The sequence below is a fragment of the Helianthus annuus genome, chromosome 17 (genome assembly GCF_002127325.2).
Source record: "Helianthus annuus cultivar XRQ/B chromosome 17, HanXRQr2.0-SUNRISE, whole genome shotgun sequence".
Classification (NCBI taxonomy): Eukaryota; Viridiplantae; Streptophyta; class Magnoliopsida; order Asterales; family Asteraceae; genus Helianthus; species Helianthus annuus.
The window spans coordinates 148602467-148628311 of NC_035449.2; the positions used below are offsets into that span (position 1 = coordinate 148602467).

Here is a 25845-nt window from a genome sequence, read left to right on the forward strand (position 1 = left end):
ATCAACTAATTGTGATAACCAAAGACTAAGTACTCCGGTCAATACCTAACGGGAGGTTATCTAATGGTTACCAATCACAATTACCAACCCTAATCCCATAACAAATATATCCCAATTACTAGAACTCTCGGGAACTGAATGATCAAAGAATAAGGTTAAGCAAATGCAATCGATTACAATTAATTAACTAAATGATAAGTGAAAAGCATCGAATGCTTAGATCACTGAGTCAAACGATTGTCACCAAACACATAAAATCGATTAACTTACAAAACCCTCCATCCAGAGGAAACCACTAAGAAACTAGCCGCTCATGTCGGTTGGTTGATCTTCAAAGGCCGGATATACGGATGATGGCATTCTGCCGTCGAAGATGTCATGTTTTTGTGAGTTAATGTTGTTGAAAAACAAAACCTTCTGCCGTCAATTGATGTTTCGGCCCACTATGCATGCCACCAAGCCCATAAAATTAATTCCCTTCTCTCAATATGGCGGCCCAATAGAGATCCTCGTCTCATATGTTTGCTACTTCTTTGTATGCGTGTGTTTCCTTTCGGTTCGCTGCCAAAAGAGTCCATGTGACTTATCTTTTCCAGCCCAAGATGATGATGAGTGATTTGATGTTGCTTAAAAAAAACCACAGGCTGCCGTGATGATTTGATATATTTAATGTTGCCGTCAAAACCGATGATTCAATATATTGAATGGAGAATTAATAACATCTACATGCACACACCACCCCCCAATGTCACATGAACTCCAAAAAGTCCCTTACATGTGCGTGTATGTATTGGATGATGTGATGTATCAAACCTCAAAAGTCAAGACCTCCTAGTCCCCTGTCACCCGCCAAATCCAAGACTCCCCCCTTTCTTGTATGCGTGAATGATATCTCCAATATAATAATGATGTGATGCTGCTTTTATATGCCTCCACTCTCATCCAAGAAATCGGTGCATGTGTTCCCTGTTTTCTTAAATTTGTGAAGCAAAAGTATAATGATGATGTTGTTGACTTGTTCACATGTGCCGCCCCAAGATTCAATTGATGTGATATCAATTAATGTTCACCTCCAAAGCCCATGTTCGTGTATAAGGGTTACCAAACCCTTTTTCAAACCTTGAACAAAAACAAACATGCACTGCCATATGTTTCTAACCGTAGACTACGGCCTGAGTCCGTAAGTTACGAAACATAGATTCTGTTTCTTTTGTGTACACCTACCGTAAGTTATGTTTTGAGTCTGTAGGTTACGTTCAATAGCTGCTAACACCTTGGCACTTTCAACAAATGACTAAACGGCTGGTAGACTTCGATGTGTTATATTTCTTTCAGATTCAAGCTACCTTTTAACTCGTAACGGCTCGCGAACTATGTAGTGTGTCTCGACTATTATCCTTGGTAGTTCTGCTTCATCACCAAACACTCCAACTTTATCGGTTTAAGCTAATTAACCTGTAACACCAAAAATAAGCGTACTTATCACATTCGAAACACTTAACCGCTTGAAACACAATAAGATACGTAATTTAACACACTTAACGCTCATGTTTTGCACTCTCCATCAATGGGGCGGGGGTTGGGGCTTGGGTTGGGCATTTGGTGACACGTGTCCGCGGAGCCAGCCCACTGCCGGGTTACGTGTCCGCGGGGTATGGCGGGGCGTGGGTTGGGCTTGGGTTGGGTGAGCCGCGTGGCATAAATGGTTTTTAAAAAAAATACAAAAAAATTATAAAGAATCACACAACATTTATAAAAAAAAAACCTACTTCATTAAAATTTTAAAAATTACATAATCCTAAAAATTACAAAATAAAAAAACCTAGAGCGTTAAAAAAATTTCAAAAAGGTCGATCTTGTCGAACGCCTTGTTTTCCTTGCCTCGAAACTCTATGTTCGCCACCGCCACCCGGTCCTCGTGGCTTAACTCGCCACCGGGAACCGCATCGTAGTAAGCCTTGAAACGCTCGAGCTTGTGCCGTAGCTCGCACCATTTATGTTGGCACGCGTTGAGGTTGTGGCGGTCGTTACCGACGTTTTGTCGGTAGGCCGCAAATGCTTCCGCCCAATATTTTGTTTGGCCCGGTGGCCGCCCCTTCATAGCGTCGACGACGCTAGTTACGAGTGCCATTTCTTCTTGACGGGTCCATGATGCCATTTCTTCTTGGGTTCGTGGGATGGGGGGGACCAGCGGGGTAGCGGGTTCAAGACAGTGGGTGTAGCCGGTGGGGTGTTTGGTTCGTGGGATGGGGGACCGGTGGGGTTGGGGTAGCAATGTATAGGGCCTTTGGGTGACCCGGGTGGCGGTTATAGAAGATGGGGGGATGGGGGGGGGACCAGTTTGAATTTTAAATTTCAAAATTTTAAACACCCGCCTGATGTGGCGGGGTGAGCAAATGATAGTCCGCCAGCTAGCTTGGCCAAACCGCCCCACGCCCGGCTTGAAAGCCAAGCCCCAAGAGGCAACGCCACAACCCAAGCCCACCCGGGGTGATGACTTGGGCGTTTTACGCCAACCCACGCCAAAACTCCCGCCCCATACCCCACGGCCTAAAGTGGAATGACATGTATTGAAAAGAATGAAGAAAAGAATAAAAAAATAATAAATTCCCACCGACCATACATTTTAATGTTATATACAATATGCATATAACAAGTTATGTAAACACATAACATATCATATAATCACGTATATTGAATTAAGTTATGATAAAAATCATACCACTAAGTTAAGTACTCAGTTAACAGGTTACAAAATTATTTAAGACAATATTTTTATTAAGCTAAAATTAAATAATGATCTTCTTTATACACGTCATTTGAATTGATGTGTCAAACAAAAAACTGAATCCATTACGCGAGTTAAGGAGTGGTTAATTCCTTTACGTTTTTGTTTAATCAGTTTACAATTTAATTACAACTCATTTAGAATATATCTGTTAATAATAATTAGTTACACAAGACATGTTTGGTTACAAGATTATATCTATATCTATAGTACTATAATAAGCATTTCTCTAGGATAGAAATGCAATTTCCTTTCAATTTTTAAGATGGCATGTGAATGGTCCGTTCAAATCCTAAATTATTTGCCCTTTTCTTCCATTCTTGCCCTTGTTCTACCCTACATCAGCGAACATCAGTATTGAAATATTGAAACTGAGACTCCTCGCATCACTGAAACGTTGCATGATTGAGACTCTATCATCAGTTACAAATACTGAGTTTAATTCTTTAATCAAATCATGTATTGAATCTCGAAATTAAAACCGTATATGATTTGTGATCAGACTGAAACCGTCTCTATTGATGAGCGGAAATTGATAAGTCAAAATTAATGATTCTCATTCGTCCTCTTAGTCTCTTGCCCCTCCTGCAGTGTATTTAACACTCTTCATCACCATGGCCTACAATTGAATCCCCTCTTCATCACCATCAATTGAATGGTATCTTTTTAACTCTCTCCGATCTGCTTATTCCGCTACTCCGACTAATCTCAAGGTTAATATTTATCTGTGTTTTTATATTTCTTATTGACCTAATTTTGACTTACGTTTTCGTTGTTTATATCTGATCTAGATTATAGATCTGTACGTCGTGTTTGCTTTCTTCACTGCCCTAATTCAGGTATTAGATCTGTACGAATCACTTTTGATTGATAATTTTCGGTTGATTGAATAGTTGTTGTGGTTATTTATTTGGATCTAAGATCAGATTATTTGAATTTACTTGTTTATTTTGTTGACCGACTTTGAAAGTTCTTCTAATTCCATGGATTATTAAACATTAGTAACTAGATATACACTGTAATTATGTTTTAGTGTTGTCAAGTAGCTAATATGTATGAAACTTCATCTATGTTGTTGCATTTGAAATTCAGAATTTGAGTTATCGTCTTGGTTTAGCGCACAAAAGCGACAAGGTCTAAATCTGTCTCAACAAGCGTAAAAGCGAAATGTTTTTTGTACCTGAGGTGCAAATGATTATATAATCTTTTTATATATTTCCTATAGGTTCTAGCATCATTTACCCAATATATAGAGACAAGTAACTAAGTAAGCTTTATATATGTTTTAATATGGAAATTACATACATGTACAACCTGAAAGGCCTTATATAAAACAACCTGAAGCACATAAAATATGGGACATACATGAGGCGCGCGCCTCTTATTCAATTTTTTTGCCACGAAATTGTGCCTCAGGTGTGCTTTTTTACAAAAAAGTGTGCCTTATGCTACCGAAAGCGCAGGGGCTTGAGCCGCATTGCTTTTTTAAACTAAGGACTTATAGTTATGTACATATGTCTATCTGTGTTTTTGAGTTTTGTTATAGGCTTATAGTTATATATGTACATGGATGGTTGGTCTTTACAGCGTTTATAGTTACTGTTGGTGGTTCTGGCTTGAGTCGGTTGAAGAATTCACAGCATAGTTCAATTATTATGTAAATCAGTTTACGAGTTCAGGAAATTTAATCTTGAAAAATAAAGACTTCCTCGATGATATTTGTTGGAGCATTCAACTACATTAGGGAGATCTGCTACATTACCGCTCCATTAGGATCCCTAAAATTGGGAACAATTTTAGGGATGCAACCGTGATTCCTTAAATATACAGATTCATTATTCATTCCCTGTATCTATTCTTCATATTTTTTGTGAGTGGGAGATAGGGAAAAAGTAATAGACTAGAATAAAGAAGTATTATAAAATTGAATAGGATTATAGGAATGAGATGTGTGAGGTTTTTTGTTGTGATGTGAATAGGTCATTTACCGTTAACGTTTAGAACACCTCCTGTGAGTCCTCCAAAACCAAGTTACTTAACCGGAATGCGAAGGGTCTGTTCACTTGAATTCAGACCACATTTAATGGACTCGGGGCTAGCCGACCCACTTTTGGGTTCACCCGGGGTTTCCAGATCAGCATCAGATCGCAGTTTTCTTCTGCAATCAACAATCTACAACTGGAGCTACAGTCCTTTTTCAAAACCACATCTTACAGCAACCAATGGTGCTGATGAATTTGCAATCAAACGTGAAAAAAGGGAAAATCTCACTCTAAACCACATCACAAAATGCCAATGTGTTGGTGCACTTGTGTCTGTACTTTGTCTGTATTCGGTCACGATGTAAACGATGTCCTTGTCAGTCTTGTAAGTTGACCAAGTCAACCGTCCTCCTGGTTTGACTCAGTCAACAGTTAGTAAATTTGTTTGTGAAGTGTCTGAGTCGAAGGATGAGCAATCGAAGGATTATGTCTATCCTTCGATTGGCTCGAAAGATAAACCACGAAGGATACTGATGGACTTCGAAGGATATGCTATCCTTCGAAGTATATATGGATCCTTCGATGGCCATTGTGGTCGACAGATGGTCCTTCGGACAATCTGTCTAATCCTTCGACCAGACCTGCTGTGTATGGGTATAAATACCCATGAAGTGTGTTGTTTTGGATAGGGACTTGAGAGGCTTGTTAGATAGATGCACACATAGAGAGTTTGAGAGCATTCTATCCAAACACACACACACACACTAGAGAGTTTGCAAGTTAGATTTGTAAACATTGTGCTTGTAACCGAAACCTTCATTCGTATTAATACAGTGGTGTTAATCGGTGAACCCTTGTGTGTTTGTGTTGATACTTGCTTCATCCCGGTTTGCTTGCTAGCTTGGATTCCGCACTCGCTAGTGGGTTAGTATAACAAGGTTTAGGTTTATTCTCGATCCTCCGAGAGGGACCTACAAGTGGTATCAGAGCTTGGCTCTTTACCTTGTTTAAAAGCGGGTTTGTTCAAGTGTTTGGTGTGTTTGGACACTTGGTTTAGCACCCGTTTTTGTGGTTTTTCTTGCATATTTAAACTGAAAAACGGATTCTAAACCTTCGGGAGTGTTCAAAGTTTGGGTTGGGTAACTTAAAAAGGTGTTTTTAAGTGTCTTTGTGTTTTCCGGCCATATTTCCGGTTAAAGATTCCGGTGACTGGTTTGGGGATAAGGTTATCCATTTTGGGCAATTTTTCAAAGTTGGTGGGAAAGGTACAGTCTGCACATCCCTTTCTGCCGAAAGTTGACTTACCTACCCATCACCTTTTCACCAACCTGTCACATCCGCGTCAGTGTGTCAGAAGGTCTCGAAAGATATCTTTCGACATCGAAAGACCATCTTTCGATCAAGGAAGGCTCGAAAGATCATCATCCTTCGACCCATCCTTCGAAGTCTGAAACATATCCTTCGATCAAGGAATCTATTCGAAAGACAAGTGTCCGAAAGATAAGGATTTAACTCGAAAGATAAGGATCTTTCAAAGGGGAATCCTTCGAGTTCTTGAATCTTTCGAAATCATTGTTCGAGATTCAACAGTAGTCTTTCGAGTACTGTTGATCCTTCGAACAAGAGTTGATCTTTCGATTGTGGTCAGTTTATTGTTAACAAGTTTCTGTGATTTCAGATCTTTCGACCAAGATCCTTCGACTGTGTGATCTTTCGGATTACTCACTTAGCATTTATTTTGCTCATTAATCATGAATCCGAATTGGTGGAATCCGGCCCCCGACAGCGGTAAATATACAAGTTCTGGTGTCACTCCCTCATGGTGGGGTACACCGGCGCCAGACAGTGGAAAATACACGTCTACAAGTCTATCGCCTTCATGGGCCGAGTCTCCGGTATCGACATCCTCTCAGGGAAATCAGTGGGCATTAGTCTCGAATCAAACTCCTAGTATCCAAAGTATATTACTGAGCGAAAGTGAAACAGGAAGTTTGAATCGACCTCCAAAGCTGATGCATTTAAACGAGTATCCGGGTTGGGCTGATAGATTCCGTACATATGTTCTGGGTCAAAATACAGAGCTGTGGATACGTTTCACCACAGATTTTGATCAAGCTATCGAAGTCGCCGCTTCAACGACTGCTAGTTTTGCCGATCTTCCAGAAGATCAAAAGAAAATATATGATCTGGAAAAGAAAGCCTACGCCATTCTCACTCAGGCGTTAAGCAAAGACATCTATCATCAATTTGTCAGCTTCAAGACTACAAAGAAGCTGTGGGACGGTTTGAAAACCAGGGGAGTAGGGAATGAAGCAACACGTCAATTGCGTCATGATCTGCTCAAGAAAGAATTCGACTGTTTCACATGTTTAGATAAGGAGTCTTTGGGAGACATGACAAGTCGGTTTTATCATTTGCTTACTGAGCTGAATAATTTTGGTGTGACGACAACTCAAGCAGAAGTGGTGAAAAAGTTTGCCGATGCTTTGCCTCCCCAATGGAGCAGTTTCTTGGAAATCCTGAAGTATAACAGAGTGTTGAAAACTACAAATATCAACGACTTCGTGCAGCTTTTGGAAAACAAGGATCAGGAGGAAACATTAAAGGCGAAGAGAGTTCTATTGCCACAAAATCCAGAAATGTATTGTGGAACTTCCAATACTTCGTCTACAAGAACAGGTCCACATGCTCCTCTGCAAACGGCTTTTGTCACAAGTACAGATATGTATGGAAATCCGGTGCAAGTTCCTGTTAAGCCACCTCCTACCACAGACATGTATGGAAATCCAATACAACCACCACCTCCTCCTCCTCCTGCTCAAACACAACGTGCATGTTATGGAGGAACATCATCTGCAGGTCAACAATCAAAGCCTAGTACTGTACAGCTCGACACTTCAAGCTTTTCTAAAGTCAGTGTAGAAATAGCTAAGGAACACATGGAGCTACTTAACACTGTAGTGAGCGCGTACTGTGGGTTGATAGAAGGTCAGTTTGGCAATATTAATCTGACACAAGAAGACTACCGGCAGATTGATAAAGAAGAGATGGACTTGATGGATATCAAGTGGGCCTTTGCAAGTGCTGTGAGAAGAGCAAAGGATTGGATGGAAAGTACTGGAAGAACCAGCTTGGAAAGCAAGAGAGACACCAAGTATGGGTTCGATAAACAAGCTGTTAAGTGCTTCAACTGTGGTGAACGGGGTCACTTTAAAAGGGAGTGCACAAAGCCAGCTCAACACGGGAATCAAAACCCCTTCAGAAACCAAGGCAACCAGCAGAACAGAAACAATGAGCGTACATTGGTGCCTGTCAACAACCAAACCAACCGGGCACTTGCAGTTCAGGTGGATGAAGGTTGTGACTGGTCAATCCAGTTGGGTGGTGATGCTCCCGATGGAACAGCATGTTTTGCTCAGATTGTGAAGGAGCTAGTTCACACCAGTGGTGGAGAATCTTCTGCCAGTGGTGGTGAATCGTCTGAAGATGAAGACTCCTCTGGGTACAGCAGGAGTGTTGATGAAGAATCATCCAACTCTGGTGATGATCATGTGGGTGAGACATCTAATGTTTCGGATGATGCTGACTTTGATGAGCTTTTGGAGGAAGCTGCAGCAGAAACTCAAAGAAGATCTATTCTGGTGGATCAAGCTGCTTATACTTCGTATTCTCTCCATTCAGCCTTTATGGCTAATGTCGACGGTTCATCAAGTCAGGTATGTGTCGATGAACCCACTGCTATTAACTGTGATGAATGTGATAGATTGCATGCTAGGTGTGCTGACTTAGAAGGAAACATGTCTGAGTTGTAAGCCAAACATGATGCTTTACAAGCTAGTTTGTTTGACTTGCAAGACAAACATAGTTCCTTGAGTGCTGAGTGGTGTGACTTGCAAAGCAAGCATGAGGCTTTGCAAGAGAAATATGATATGACATTCATCCACAATCAGAAGTTGACTGTGGATCTCTCAAAATGCACAGAAGCCAACATGTTTTATGAAAACCATGAAAAAGAATTTAAGTCAGTAATTGAGACCTTAAAGAAAGATAAAACTGAACTGACAAAAATGGTTTCAAGAAAACAAACTGATATTAATTTGTATATATCTCGCCTGGAGATTATGCAAAAAGAGATGGCTTGTGTGAAAACAGAAAGCGATGCGATCCAGCTTAAGCTAGACAGTTATTTGAGCTCCAGCTATGTGTTGGATCACATCATTGATGTTCAGAAGGAAAAGAGGGATGTCACATGCATTGGCTACAAGAAATGTCCACCACCAGTTAGACACAATTATGATGCCATGCCTGATGAAGAGGACAGGGTGTTCTTTGAACCTTCTGTGCCTCTAGATGTGAAAGAGTTTGCTGCAGGACTCGGATACCAAAAGGAAGTATCCTCAGATTCAGATGTGTAAGATGCAGTTTTTTCAGTCAGTATAGCCTGTTTCGGAATATATATAGCATTTTTTTTATATAAACCTGCAGATACATTTGTAAGTGCTGAACAGAATCAAGATCCTCCAGTTGTGATTGAGGATGCTGATTCCTCTGATGATGAATCTGATGATACTGTCCCAGCAAAGTCTGATGTGGTGACCAAAAATGAGGACATACCTCTTGAGAATCATATTTTATGTGATCCTCCTGCTCAATCCGCTAAGACTGTTGCAACTGAGTCCTCATCTGCAGAAGAGCCGGAGAGTGTGAATTTGCTGTACACTCTAGTTGGTGATGATAAAATTTACTTAGACAAAGATTTTCCCATTAAGAATGTTAATCAATCCTTAATCTGTAAAGTCTTTGAAAGTTCGACAAGTAAATTTTTGGGAAAGTCAGGACCACGTGTTACAGTTACACAGTGTCCTCCTATTCCAAAAGCTGAAATCCGAAAGCAATTTGGCAACAAGAAATTGCCAACAATGCCAAAACAGCAAAATCACACCAAACCCAAAGGTAAAACACCGGCTCAAGCTGACAAGAAGCCGAACCAAAAGAAGAAGAAAAAGGTTAACTTTGTGAAATCGACGGGAACGGACAAAATTGAAAAGTTTGAAAATCAATCTAACTTAGATTTTGTCAAGAAAGCTTTTGTCGAGAAAAGAAATGAACTAAGCAGTTCAAAACCTAGTACCTCGGGTTCACAAAGTTCAACATCATCGGTTAGACGATCACATGATTCTTCGGGGTTTGTTGAACGAAGATCATGTTTTGAGTGTGGAACCATTGGGCATATTATTAGAAACTGCCCATATCTTCATAAACAGAAAGAAAAGGTTGATGATCCCCGTGACAAAATTGACCGTAGGCAATCGGTTTCTGCAAAACAAGATCCCCGCCTTGTAAGAGAAAGGGAAAAGAAACAGAAACGCCAACAGGTCAAAAAGATTGAGAAAGCAATTAAAATCGATGTGGTTCAAAAACAATCTGTTGCTGTAAAACCAGAAAATTCCAAAACTTCAAACAATCAAGAAGTTAAAATTTTAAAGAAAGACACTGGTAAAACAAAACAGACCTGGAAACCTAAATCGGTTACTGAATCAGGGGGACCATCACAATTCACCAACCATCAAAGACAAGAAGTTATTGTCATTGATGAAAATGGAAGACCCAAGACCACAATGGCTTGGGTCCCCATCTCCAACTAATTCATTTGAGTTCATGTGCAGGGTGTTCCAGGAGGAACTGTCAGTAGTCATTGGATTGTTGATAGTGGGGCATCCAGGCACATGACAGGCGACATGAAGCTTCTCTACGACGTTAAATCTATTAGAGGAGGTTATGTTGCTTTTGCTGGAGATAAAGGTGGATATATAACGGGTGAAGGAATGATATCCAACGGGATTGTCAGTTTTGACAAGATCAACTTTGTGCAACAACTTGATCACAATCTTCTTAGTGTTTCTCAAATTTGTGACAAGCAATTTTCAGTACACTTTGATGCTAATGGATGTTATGTGCTGAAGCCCGACTTCAAAATTCCAAAAGAATGGATTCTCTTGTCGGCTCCAAGGATAAATGATTTGTACGTCCTTGATATGAGCCAAGCTATTACAACGTCTGCACAAGCAACTTGTTTCGTTTCCAAAGCCACAGAAAAAGACACTATCTCTTGGCACAGACGAATGGGTCACATTCACTTACGCAAAATGAATCATTTGGTTTCAAATGAATTGGTGAATGGTGTTCCCCTCAAAAATTTCCATCTTCAAGACGTCTGTGTTTCGTGCCAGAAAGGAAAGCAAACAAAGAAGAAGAACGTGGTTGAATGAAGTTGCAAAATTCGACCAGATGAAGTACGCGCCAAAATTTGGTTGCTATGGTTTTTAATCGGGTTCTCAGGAAAGAATACAATGAACGATGTGCGGATGCCGTGGTGTAGATTGAACACCCGCACACCGCTTCTGAAAGAGAAAGAGAAAGACCTTTCGCTGGTGCAATGTGGAAGACCAGCCGGAACCAAAGGTTTTTGATCGTCTTGCTGTGAAGAGATTTTTCAGTAGCTACAAAATCGACTTTGAAGTCCACATCCAGTGGATGTCCAGTTTGGGAGAGTGCTCAGTTTCCTTGCAATGCACGAAGCAGTTGCAGGATACGGTTTTTAAAATTTCAAATTTCTCCTATACTTGTTGATTTTTAGGCTGCTATATGAATTATATCGTCTCGTACAGTACTCTTTGGCCTGACACGTTGATCTCGAATATCACCTCACGCGTGATTGTTTCTTTATGAAACTCGTCAATGTTGTTATGGTCCACACCGATGACCAACGTGCCGACCTTTTTACCAAAGCTTTTGACAAATCAAGATTTGACTTTTTATTATTGGTAAACGGCATTAAGGTCAAGCACGAGTAAAACCAACATCGGAAAATCATTTTTGTAAATATCTTTGTGTTTTTAAAAATTTGTCTTAGTTTATTGATTTTAGGGGGAGTAAATCCAAAAATATGAAAATCCAAAAACATCGAAAAATTTCAAAAACCCAAAAACAATAGAAAATCAAAAATGAGTTTTCTGGCGAGAAAAAGAGAAAATGATAGTACATCAGTGGTCTATCCAAACCTCTTTAAACCTTAAATGAAAAACGATAAGCAGCTCTATATAAGATGTATTGGTAGGCTCACAATCATTTTAAAGTGTGCAGGGTGATATAAATCTTAATCGACTGAAGATCAGGTGGGAACCATTCATTGGCATATGGTCTTAGTACCGAAATTTCGTTTGATAGATTGCCGAGGTTCTGAGATATTCGGTCTTTATGCTGCTTATCATCTGGGTATCATGGTTGTATCTTTTACCGAAAAATAACGGGGACGCAAGTCTAGATCTTCCATGATACTATACATACGTGTACATATTACATACTGCATTCGACCTCAATAAGTGATAAACAATCACATGTCCAAAACAAATAAGTGATAATATATCACATTTATCCGGGTGTCAAGTTCGTCTCTCTGCTGTACGGAAGTACTGACCTGTTCACGGACTTGCACCTGTGCCCTCATGCATATGAAAATCAAGTTCCTCATCAATAAGTGATTATATCACATAGGACTTGTTTTCAAATCAAAATAAGTGAGAATCTCACATCAATATACGGTCAAACAGATGATAATCGGTATACTCACCGGTAAGATGAACTCTCGTGCATACCTTGATACGGGAATGTGTCGTGATGTGGATGAACACCGGTCGGTAAGTATAAATTATACCTTAACGTATCTCCTAAACATGATTACATCTGATAAGTTGAGCTTAAGTGGACAACAATATCGATAATTGCTATAGGATGCTTATCTTAATGTTAACTAACTGAATAACAAGAGCGTTTTGGCATGACCGTACACTGATATGATTCTCTTACCCTCGAAACTCGCAAAAAGAATGTCTGTATATATTTATTTACTGCTTTCAGTCTTTACATTTAAAAAAAAAATTCAAAATACCAAAAAGATTTTATTTCTACTTTATTTTCGATCGTACGATGTTGGAACTCGAGTCTTCGTTGCCTGAAACCTGAACGAAAACCGAATTGACTAAATCTTCATAAACGGTCGAAATTTGCATGTTTTGAAAGTTAGAAATTGAAATTGATAAATTTATTAAACTTTCAAACTGTCGGACGGTGTTTGATTGTGACATGGTCATCCGTGTGTCATTTGTTTATGATTAACTATACTCCAAGCAGTTGTTCTCATTACGCGTTTAGATTTCTTGCATGTGCAGATTCTAAAGGCTAGGAGAACATGGTCGATGACAAAGCTTTGGAATGAAGACACGACATGAAGGCACTCAAATGATGAAAATGATCGAGTTGCTGCTGACCATCATCAACACCTCAAGGATCTCACTTCATAAAGTTAAAGTATTTCACGAGCATGACTCAAGGGGGAGCTTATGTTAAGGGGGAGTTTGTCAACACACTTCCTACATGATATGGGTAGTTTGTTGATACACTTTCTGCTTTCAAGACGTGAACACTTTGAAGATCCTCCGACAATGAAGACTTGAAAGGACATCAGAGTTTTGGGAACTCGAAGACCAAAGACCGTCGAAGTTCGAGACGAGTCTACAATTATGGAAGATCAAGACAAAGCTACAGCCAAGGGGGAGTTTGTTGGTGCACTTGTGTCTGTACTTTGTCTGTATTCGGTCACGATGTAAACGATGTCCTTGTCAGTCTTGTAAGTTGACCAAGTCAACCGTCCTCCTGGTTTGACTCAGTCAACAGTTAGTAAATTTGTTTGTGAAGTGTCTGAGTCGAAGAATGAGCAATCGAAGGATTATGTCTATCCTTCGATTGGCTCGAAAGATAAACCACGAAGGATACTGATGGACTTCGAAGGATATGCTATCCTTCGAAGTATATATGGATCCTTCGATGGCCATTGTGGTCGACAGATGGTCCTTCGGACAATCTGTCTAATCCTTCGACCAGACCTGCTGTGTATGGGTATAAATACCCATGAAGTGTGTTGTTTTGGATAGGGACTTGAGAGGCTTGTTAGATAGATGCACACATAGAGAGTTTGAGAGCATTCTATCCAAACACACACACACACACTAGAGAGTTTGCAAGTTAGATTTGTAAACATTGTGCTTGTAACCGAAACCTTCATTCGTATTAATACAGTGGTGTTAATCGGTGAACCCTTGTGTGTTTGTGTTGATACTTGCTTCATCCCGGTTTGCTTGCTAGCTTGGATTCCGCACTCGCTAGTGGGTTAGTATAACAAGGTTTAGGTTTATTCTCGATCCTCCGAGAGGGACCTACACAATGTGCTTGTGAGTTTCGTACTTTCTATAGCATATAGTGATATAATTTATAAGTTTGACCGTCTGTAGTTGACTTAAACATTAATTGGTTTTCTTTTAATAATCTTCGATAATTTCTTCATCTTTTTTTTTAGAATTTGGAATTACGAGGAGGCGACATTGCTAATAATCACGAATATCCAAATAAAGGGATATCAAAACTATGCTTAGTGAACGAGCTTCTGCTTGTAGCCTCAAGTAAGTTTACAATCTTTAAATTCTCGCAACTCGTATTTTCATTGTCTTTAAAAGGTTTACTTGATCTTTATTGCTTTCATTATTTGCAGGTGACGGAAATGTGCGAATATGGAAAGATGACATTTCTAGAGGCAAACAAAAACTCATAACCGCGTTTTCTTCTATTCATGGTCATAGACCTGGTGCCAGGAGTGTTAGTGTTGTAGTTGATTGGCAGCAGCAGTTTGGTTATATGGTAAATTATCTTTTAATCTTCATGTGGTTATGACCAGACTTTGATGTTTTTCATGTTGATCTTGACCAGTATGGTTGGCCAGTAGGGCTTTTCATAGAAACAAAAAAACAAGTTGATTTATATATTAACTTGCATTTTAAATTGTATGGGGTTCATGGTGTTTTTGGTTCGCAAAGGTTTTGTTTGTAGAGACCAGAAGCAGTGCAGATTCAGAGTTTAGAAATCCTTACTGATGTAAGTGTTGATCTTAATTTGTTATTGTTTTTTATTTGAATTTCAGGTTTTACATTCCGTTTGGTGCATTCTTAATATCAATTATACAACTTACACATGCATGGAGTTGTGGACCTGCGATTTTTTTCACCTACGGGTTGAAACACAGGTCCAACTCCTTTCATAGTTGATACACAGTCGGAACACATGTAACCTTAATTTCTTTCATTGATTGGTTCTTGGGGATGACAGTGATGGTGGTGATCTGCATCCCACCACAGGTGTGACACTTCGGATTTTCCCGGACAACCATTCCTGTATTCAACCTACTTGTATATATATATATATATATGACTTATATATTAAATGAAAAAGTTGTGTATTGTTTTGATGTTCTATGTGATCCTTGCATTGTGTGTATGTATGATATGTATATACATATATAGGTATGAGTGTGTATTATATATATGTGAGCCGAGACCCGCAAACCCGACTCGAGACCACCCGGTCTCGAGTGAACCGTGAACAACAAAAGGGGCCGGTTGTTTGGTTTGGGCCGGTTAAGGCCTTGTGATCGAGAACCCAACCCGGAATCACCCTAACCCACTCGCAACCTTATATAAACCAACCCACCCCTCCCTTAACCATTTTTACAAATCTCACTACACTCTCACACTCTCCTCTCATCTCTCTCACTAAACCCTACAAACACCAACACTCACCATCATCCTATTCCTACTCGGAACCAAATCGGAGACATCAAGCCCTCGGATCAAACTCAACATCGCACTAGGAAGACCACCCTTCATACCCTTCATCAACCGGTTAGTTTTGTGGCTTTGTTGATTTTGAATAACTCTTGAATGCTTGATAGTGCTTGATTGTTTATGTTTGTTACTATAAAATGCTTGTTTGATGATCTAAGAGATTGCTTGAAATGGTTTTTTTTTTTTTTGTGTCTTAATGAAAATGATCCGGTTTGTGTCAAAGGTTTGCTTCGGTTGTAGTAAGGATTTGGTTAGGAGGTTTTAGGCATAAATGTTTGGATTTAAATGATGAATCTTGTTTGGGTGCCTTGATATTGTCCGAGATATATATAGAGGGTTTATGCATGATTTTGGGTTGTATGTTCATGAATTGTATGTTATCCGGTTAGTTATGATTATTGGTTAAAAACTCATAATAGTTGTTGTAAAATTACATGTTTCGGATATATGAATGTTGGCTGAATATGAAGAACATGTTTGATGATCATAAAAATAGTTCAAATATGCTGATTTTGATCCATTTTGTCTTGTAAACAGACAAGAAAACATGTTTGTATGGTTTTATTGGATAGTACACTTTATCATGAAATCGAAATTCTATTGGTTAGTACAAGACAGGTTCTAGAAGAAATTCCTGTGCACGTAATCACGGTTGCGAGTCGGAACCCCTGGTTGCGACTCGAGACCAATGCATGATGAACCGAGACAGGCTTCAGGGACTCGAGACCGACTAGGTCTCGACAAGAGACTTCATGATCTCGACTCGAGACTGGACTCGAGACCTCTGAGGTTGCGACTCGCAAACAGCACACTCGAGACCAAAACGTGATTCTTCGAGATCTCCCGGTTGCGACTCGAGACCGTGTATTCTCGAGTCGAGACCACCCTTGTCTCGACTGGGCTGCATACGTGTTATTGGGCCATGACTTGTTGGGCTATCTGTTAACTGGACCGCATGTGTACCTGTACTGTTTGTTGTGTAAATTAAGGGCAGGCCCAATAACCCAAGTGTTGTATGAATGCATGCTACGTGTTTATACGTGTTAGCTATACGTGTTTACTTGTACCCAACTTGACCCATATTCGGTAACCATGCTAGGACGTGGTGACCAACGTATTTGACCAAGTAACGTATCATACCGAGCAACCCAAGGTGAGTTCACAACTTAAAAGCATGCGTCCCGGTGGTTTGGGACACGAGACTAGAACAACCCTATCCCCTTGTAAAGGGGATACCATTTACATTCCTTCCCTAGTTACTGGGAACAAACGTACTTTCTCTTCCCTTGTATTGGGAAACCTTTTAGTTAATTACTGTTTATACGGAATGCAACCAAACGGCACTAAACGCAACTCTATCACTCAAGTCCCTACTACATAATACCGATTAGTCGCCGGGGCCAGGCGAACGGGTTATTAGTTGATAGCGCTATTTAGGTCTTACCAGCCTCACACCGTGCCATGGTATGGGATCGGTCGTGAACTAATGTACTCAGGCATCCGTCAATGATGATAGAACATTGACATCGGGGCATCCTGCGGAAACGCAAACGGTTACCTAGTGTTCGGTATTGGAAAAACAGTTTAGTCGCTAACTTTTGGGGTAGCTCCCCATGGCATGTATAAACGGATAAATTAACTGGTGAAACGAGTTTTTGGTAATTAAAACTGGACAACTAGTGAACTCACTCAGCATTATTGTTGACCCCCTTACTGCATGCTTTGCAGGTGGCCAGTGACTGGAGCAGCTGCTTGGGATGTGTAGTGGTCGTCTGCCCGTGTGTTGGGCATTTATCATGCTTACCTTATGAACATTGTTTAAAACTGTTTATTTATGCTTCCGCTACTTATTACTGTTTAAACTTGAAACCTTAAACTCTGAACTTGATATTTGCTAATCTTATGGTTAGTAAGTATTACTTTTTGTTATCAATCTAATTAGTCAGTATAATTGGTGGCTGGATCCTGGTCAGTCACGCCCTCGAAGCGGGTGTTATCCGCAGGTGGATTTTGGGGGTGTGACAGATTGGTATCAGAGCCATTGGTTTTAGTGAACTTGGTTTTAAAAAGGGGAAAAATCTTTTTGAGAAAAAAAACCAGACTATAACCCGTGACTCGTGACGACACTACACTCCAAGTACAAGGCTCGACTTATCTGACCTCATAGCTCGGACCCATATTTACTTGTTTGCTTGCCTTATGCTATACATACTAGTTTGCCTGATTAGATAGATACGCCTCCCCCCCCTTCTATCTTATTCTCGCTATGTTACGACACCACACTCATACTATGTTTTCTGGTTATGAAGACAATGAGTGGACGCGGACGAGGAAACGTCAACATGACTCAGGCTCAGTTCACTAACCTGCTCAACACTGTGGCTGCAGCTTTCGCAGCTCACCCTATAGGTAAGCTCGTTGTTTTAGGATGTTTAGATCCTACCGCCACACCGTCTTTCGCCTCTAAACCTATTTCGCTTCACTCCTCACAACAGGTCAGCCTGCGCCTGTGCAACCACGTGTTTGTACCTTCAAGACCTTCATGGATTGCAAGCCTCTTCCGTTCAGTGGCACTGAGGGTGCCATAGGTCTCCTACACTGGATCGAGAAGGTCGAAGCTGTCTTCGCTGTCTGCGAGTGTCCCCCTGCTAATTGGGTGAAGTTTGCTACTGGTACTCTTGAGGGAAGCGCACTTTCATGGTGGAAGGCGCAAATTCAAATGCTTGGTTTGGAGACTGCTAACGCTACTGCGTGGGAGGATTTCAAGGATATGATCAAGGAAGAGTACTGTCACAGGGATGACATCCACAAACTCGAGGACGAGTACTATGAACTCAAGATGGTTGGGTCTGAGATTGAGACCTACACCAAGCTGTCCAACGACTATGCTGCTCTTTGTCCAAACATGTCACGACCCATGTATCGAAGGATCGAATTGTACATCAAGGGCTTAGTCCCGGAAATCAGGAGCCATGTAACCTCGGCCAACCTCACTGCCATACAGCCCGTGGTTCGTCTTGCCCACAAACTCACCAATCAGGCTGTGGAGGAGGGCAGGTTGCCCAAGAGGATCAGTGCTGCGGAAGGAAGTTCTAGTGATGGTAAACGAAAGTGGGATGGAAATCAGGGCAAAGATGCTAACCCTACTCAAGCCCCAGCTCAGCAAAGGAAAACTGACAACAACAAAGGCACTCAGCAACAGGGTGGCTACCGGGGAAGCTACCCTAAGTGCAACAAGTGTAACAGGCACCACAATGGGGCATGCAACAAGGGTCAGTGTCAGCGATGCCACAAGATGGGGCACGAAGCCAAGGATTGTAGAAGTCAGTTCCCGGCAAGGCAGAATCAGCAACAACCCCAACAGCAACAGCAGCAGGGAAACAACCGAGCTTGTTTTAAATGCGGGGCAACAGGGCACATGCGAAAGGATTGCCCTGAACTGAATCAGAACCGCAACAACAATCAGGGAGCTGGGAACAATGAGTAAAACAACAATGCTGGGAATGGTGCAAGGGGAAGAGCTTTCGTGATTGGAGCTGGAGAAGCAAGGAACGACCCCAACGTAGTGGCGGGTAAGTTCCTACTTGATGATCGTTATGTTTCTATGTTATTTGATTCCGGTGCCGATGCCAGTTATGTATCCCTTCGCATTAGTAAGAAACTTAAGCACCCGCCTGCATTATTAAGATCTAAGCACATCGTCGAGATAGCTAATGGTAAGAACATCGAGGCCACGCACATGATCCACGACTGCACCCTAGAATTGTCTGGCCATACGTTTAGTATCGATCTTTTCCCTGTCAAACTCGGAAGCTTCGACGTCGTCATTGGTATGGATTGGTTATCCAAACATCGCGCTGAGATCCTCTGTCAAGAGAAAGCAGTTCGTATACCTCGTCGTTCCGGCCAACCCCTCATCGTTCAAGGCAACAAAGGTGGAGAAGTCACCGGCATTATCTCGCTTTTAAAAGCCCAGAAGTGTTTACAAAAAGGGCACACCGCTATCCTAGCACTTGTCACCAACACCCACGAAAAGGAAAAGAGGATTGAAGATTTTCCTGTAGTACGTGATTATCCCGAGGTATTTCCTGAGGAACTACCCGGACTCCCTCCCCACCGTCAGGTCGAATTCCAAATCGAGCTAGCTCCCGGAGCAGCACCCATAGCTCGTGCACCGTACCGTCTAGCCCCTGCAGAACTGAAGGAACTCTCTACGCAACTGCAGGAATTATTGGATAAAGGATTTATCCGTCCTAGTTCATCACCCTGGGGAGCCCCAGTACTCTTTGTCAAAAAGAAGGATGGCACGTTCCGAATGTGCATCGACTATCGTGAGCTGAACAAGGTTACCATCAAGAATCGTTACCCTCTCCCGCGTATCGACGACCTATTCGATCAGCTGCAAGGATCGAGCTACTATTCTAAGATTGACCTGCGATCAGGCTATCATCAGTTGAGAGTTCGTAATGAAGATATTTCCAAGACTGCGTTTAGGACCCGTTATGGTCACTATGAATTTCTCGTTATGCCTTTTGGAATGACCAACGCGCCGGCAGTGTTCATGGATCTTATGAACCACGTATGTAAGCCGTACCTCGACAAATTTGTGATTGTGTTTATCGACGACATCCTGATTTATTCGAAAAGTCAAGAGGAGCATGAACAACACCTACGCCTTATTCTGGAACTCCTTCGCAACGAGCAGCTGTACGCCAAATTCTCTAAATGTGACTTCTGGCTTCGAGAAGTCCATTTCCTCGGCCATGTAGTTAATAAGAACGGAATTCATGTTGACCCAGCTAAGATCGAATCAATAAAGAACTGGCCTACGCCTAAGACTCCCACTGAAGTTCGCCAATTCTTGGGCTTGGCAGGCTACTACCGCAGATTCATTCAGGGATTCTCAAAGATTGCACAACCCCTCACGACTCTTACTCAGAAAGGCGTCGCCTACAAGTGGAACGAAGCACAGGAATCTGCTTTTCAGAGGCTTAAGGATAACCTCTGCAGCGCTCCTATTCTCTCGTTGCCGGAAGGTACTGACGACTTTGTGGTTTACTGCGATGCATCTATTCATGGGCTCGGTTGCGTGTTAATGCAACGCGAGAAAGTTATTGCCTACGCCTCACGACAACTTAAGACGCACGAAAGGAACTACACGACGCATGACTTGGAACTGGGAGCAGTGATCTTTGCTCTTAAGATATGGAGACATTACCTGTACGGTACCAAGTGCACTATTTACACCGATCACAGGAGTCTCGAGCATATCTTTAGGCAAAAGGAATTGAACATGAGACAGCGTCGATGGGTCGAACTCTTGAATGACTACGAATGCGCCATCAAATACCATCCGGGCAAGGCCAATGTCGTGGCAGACGCCCTCAGCCGAAAGGACACCGTACCAAAGCGCGTGCGAGCATTGCAACTTACCATCCAGTCTAACCTCCCTACCCAGATCCGAAATGCTCAAGTCAAAGCATTGAAGCCGGAAAACATCAGGGCTGAGTCCCTGCGAGGATCGAGACAACAACTAGAACAGAAAGAAGATGGTGCTTACTATGTGACAGGGCGCATTTGGGTTCCACTCTATGGAGATTTACGTGAACTCGTGATGGATGAAGCCCACAAGTCCCGCTACTCAGTACATCCTGGTTCGGACAAGATGTACCACGATTTGAAGACTACATACTGGTGGCCTGGTATGAAGGCCCACATAGCAGCATACGTCAGCAAATGTTTGACTTGCGCAAGAGTCAAGACAGAATACCAGAAGCCAGCAGGTCTACTCCAACAACCAGAAATCCCGAAATGGAAATGGGAACAAATTTCCATGGATTTTGTTACAGGGCTACCTAGGTCTCAACGCGGAAATGATACTATTTGGGTAATAGTGGATCGATTGACCAAGTCCGCGCACTTTCTGGCTATTAAGGAAACGGACAAGTTTTCTACCTTGGCGGAAATTTACTTAAAGGAAGTAGTTTCGAGGCACGGAGTGCCAACCTCAGTTATTTCCGACCGAGACGCTCGTTTTACTTCGGAATTGTGGCAAGCTATGCACAAATCCTTTGGCTCACGTCTGGACATGAGCACCGCATATCACCCGCAAACGGATGGACAGTCCGAACGCACCATCCAAATCCTAGAAGACATGCTTAGAGCATGTGTGATCGATTTTGGCAAGAATTGGGAGAAGCATCTACCGCTAGTAGAATTCTCTTACAACAACAGCTACCACACCAGTATTCAGGCAGCACCTTTTGAGGCATTGTACGGTCGTAAATGCCGGTCACCTCTCTGCTGGGCGGAAATCGGTGATAGTCAAATCACGGGCCCAGAGATGGTGGTAGATACAACGGAAAAGATTGCCCAGATCAGACAGCGCATGGCGGCAGCTCGTGACCGTCAGAAGAGCTACGCTGATAAGCGTAGGAAACCATTGGAATTCCAGGTCGGTGACCGGGTTCTACTTAAAGTCTCACCCTGGAAGGGTGTGGTTCGCTTTGGTAAACGGGGCAAGCTTAATCCGCGATATATCGGACCATTCGAAATTACTGAGAAAATCGGTAAGGTTGCTTATAGATTGAACCTGCCTGAGGAACTGAGTGCGGTACACAACGTATTTCACATATCCAATCTGAAGAAGTGTCTGACAGATGAAACGCTCGTAATTCCTTTCAAGGAACTGACTATTGATGAACAGCTACACTTTACTGAGGAACCGATTGAGATCACGGATCGAGAGATCAAAATCCTCAAACGTAGCCAGATACCTCTTGTACGAGTCCGTTGGAACTCGCGACGTGGCCCAGAGTATACCTGGGAGCGGGAAGACCAGATGAAGCACAAGTATCCCCAGTTGTTCCCAAACGAAAACCCCAGCACTGAAGCTACAACCGAATTTCGGGACGAAATTCCAAACTAACGGGGGGATGATGTGACACCCCGTTGAAACGCTTTCACTTACGCTAGCTTGACAGTGGCTGCCTTAACTTTCGGGACGAAAGTTCTTAAAACTTGGGGATAATGTGACACTTCGGATTTTCCCGGACAACCATTCCTGTATTCAACCTACTTGTATATATATATATATATATGACTTATATATTAAATGAAAAAGTTGTGTATTGTTTTGATGTTCTATGTGATCCTTGCATTGTGTGTATGTATGATATGTATATACATATATAGGTATGAGTGTGTATTATATATATGTGAGCCGAGACCCGCAAACCCGACTCGAGACCACCCGGTCTCGAGTGAACCGTGAACAACAAAAGGGGCCGGTTGTTTGGTTTGGGCCGGTTAAGGCCTTGTGATCGAGAACCCAACCCGGAATCACCCTAACCCACTCGCAACCTTATATAAACCAACCCACCCCTCCCTTAACCATTTTTACAAATCTCACTACACTCTCACACTCTCCTCTCATCTCTCTCACTAAACCCTACAAACACCAACACTCACCATCATCCTATTCCTACTCGGAACCAAATCGGAGACATCAAGCCCTCGGATCAAACTCAACATCGCACTAGGAAGACCACCCTTCATACCCTTCATCAACCGGTTAGTTTTGTGGCTTTGTTGATTTTGAATAACTCTTGAATGCTTGATAGTGCTTGATTGTTTATGTTTGTTACTATAAAATGCTTGTTTGATGATCTAAGAGATTGCTTGAAATGGTTTTTTTTTTTTTGTGTCTTAATGAAAATGATCCGGTTTGTGTCAAAGGTTTGCTTCGGTTGTAGTAAGGATTTGGTTAGGAGGTTTTAGGCATAAATGTTTGGATTTAAATGATGAATCTTGTTTGGGTGCCTTGATATTGTCCGAGATATATATAGAGGGTTTATGCATGATTTTGGGTTGTATGTTCATGAATTGTATGTTATCCGGTTAGTTATGATTATTGGTTAAAAACTCATAATAGTTGTTGTAAAATTACATGTTTCGGATATATGAATGTTGGCTGAATATGAAGAACATGTTTGATGATCATAAAAATAGTTCAAATATGCTGATTTTGATCCATTTTGTCTTGTAAACAGACAAGAAAACATGTTTGTATGGTTTTATTGGATAGTACACTTTATCATGAAATCGAAATTCTATTGGTTAGTACAAGACAGGTTCTAGAAGAAATTCCTGTGCACGTAATCACGGTTGCGAGTCGGAACCCCTGGTTGCGACTCGAGACCAATGCATGATGAACCGAGACAGGCTTCAGGGACTCGAGACCGACTAGGTCTCGACAAGAGACTTCATGATCTCGACTCGAGACTGGACTCGAGACCTCTGAGGTTGCGACTCGCAAACAGCACACTCGAGACCAAAACGTGATTCTTCGAGATCTCCCGGTTGCGACTCGAGACCGTGTATTCTCGAGTCGAGACCACCCTTGTCTCGACTGGGCTGCATACGTGTTATTGGGCCATGACTTGTTGGGCTATCTGTTAACTGGACCGCATGTGTACCTGTACTGTTTGTTGTGTAAATTAAGGGCAGGCCCAATAACCCAAGTGTTGTATGAATGCATGCTACGTGTTTATACGTGTTAGCTATACGTGTTTACTTGTACCCAACTTGACCCATATTCGGTAACCATGCTAGGACGTGGTGACCAACGTATTTGACCAAGTAACGTATCATACCGAGCAACCCAAGGTGAGTTCACAACTTAAAAGCATGCGTCCCGGTGGTTTGGGACACGAGACTAGAACAACCCTATCCCCTTGTAAAGGGGATACCATTTACATTCCTTCCCTAGTTACTGGGAACAAACGTACTTTCTCTTCCCTTGTATTGGGAAACCTTTTAGTTAATTACTGTTTATACGGAATGCAACCAAACGGCACTAAACGCAACTCTATCACTCAAGTCCCTACTACATAATACCGATTAGTCGCCGGGGCCAGGCGAACGGGTTATTAGTTGATAGCGCTATTTAGGTCTTACCAGCCTCACACCGTGCCATGGTATGGGATCGGTCGTGAACTAATGTACTCAGGCATCCGTCAATGATGATAGAACATTGACATCGGGGCATCCTGCGGAAACGCAAACGGTTACCAAGTGTTCGGTATTGGAAAAACAGTTTAGTCGCTAACTTTTGGGGTAGCTCCCCATGGCATGTATAAACGGATAAATTAACTGGTGAAACGAGTTTTTGGTAATTAAAACTGGACAACTAGTGAACTCACTCAGCATTATTGTTGACCCCCTTACTGCATGCTTTGCAGGTGGCCAGTGACTGGAGCAGCTGCTTGGGATGTGTAGTGGTCGTCTGCCCGTGTGTTGGGCATTTATCATGCTTACCTTATGAACATTGTTTAAAACTGTTTATTTATGCTTCCGCTACTTATTACTGTTTAAACTTGAAACCTTAAACTCTGAACTTGATATTTGCTAATCTTATGGTTAGTAAGTATTACTTTTTGTTATCAATCTAATTAGTCAGTATAATTGGTGGCTGGATCCTGGTCAGTCACGCCCTCGAAGCGGGTGTTATCCGCAGGTGGATTTTGGGGGTGTGACAACAGGTGACCCTATTTTCATTCAATGGTTATAATGGACAAGAAGAGCAAATAAGGGAACAATAGAATAGAGGGAAGGTGCCTGAAAACAAATATGTACACAACATAGCAGGTCTAATTAAGGTACAGTACATTTTGCAACTCAGGTAGCGGGTCAAAATGGGTGGGCGGGCAGAATCATGGTTTAAAAAAACGGCCAAGGCGTCCGTACTGAGGCGCGCCTCGAGGCGGAACAGAGCAAAATGGTATATGAGGCGGCGTCTCAGGGACACATATTATACGTACGCCTCAATGGTGGGCTAAATCGTAACTAGCCATCTAAATAAAGGAAATGAAAAGAATAAAAAACAACTTGTTGTCGTCATTTTTCTCCAGGATATGTAATCTTTACCTAGGGTTTCCCAATGTCTGACCAAAATCTCCATTATTCTTCTTCAAACGGCAGCAGGAGTGGCTGCACGCCATTTGTTAAATGGTTATAAAATTATAACAAAGGTTAGGTTAGATCTATGAATATGTAAGTATATGACTAAATGTTTTTTTTAATTGGATCTTAAATGGTTATATTTCGTTTTCAGCTTGTTGAATTCTTAAAAATAGGTTTTAACAATTAATTAGTAAAAAAATCAAACTAATTAATTTGAAGCGATTAATTAATCTAGTTGTCTAAAATAGTGGAGTTGATTAAAATTGTAAGTCTCAAATCAGGATCAATACAACGATATCACAATTAGTTTAATTGGTAATGGAATCACACAATTAAACTTGATTCAAGAAAAAGAATAAAGATGAACAAGATTATAATAAAA

The 25845-nt window shown here is 41.6% G+C and overlaps 1 protein-coding gene across 11 annotated transcripts; it reads left to right on the forward strand.

The window, feature by feature from the left end:
- Window positions 1-3038: 3038 nt before the first annotated feature.
- LOC110923303 (regulatory-associated protein of TOR 1) lies at window positions 3039-25503 on the forward strand. 11 transcript variants are annotated; one of them, XR_004886786.1, is made up of 7 exons: window positions 3039-3501; window positions 3580-3627; window positions 4376-5091; window positions 14183-14285; window positions 14375-14520; window positions 14801-15014; window positions 25043-25503. XR_004886786.1 is itself a non-coding variant. In XM_035986910.1 (7 exons), the coding sequence occupies exons 1-5, from the start codon at window positions 3444-3446 to the stop codon at window positions 14751-14753; spliced, it is 357 nt and encodes a 118-aa protein (XP_035842803.1). In that variant the 5' UTR covers window positions 3039-3443; the 3' UTR covers window position 14754; window positions 14986-15014; window positions 25043-25503. The 11 variants fall into 11 exon arrangements, 4 of the variants coding, with proteins under 4 accessions (XP_035842803.1, XP_035842802.1, XP_022023127.1 ...); XR_002583951.2 differs by having other exon boundaries at window positions 4768-5091; XR_002583954.2 differs by having other exon boundaries at window positions 3039-3446; window positions 4768-5091.
- The last annotated feature ends 342 nt before the right edge of the window (window positions 25504-25845 follow it).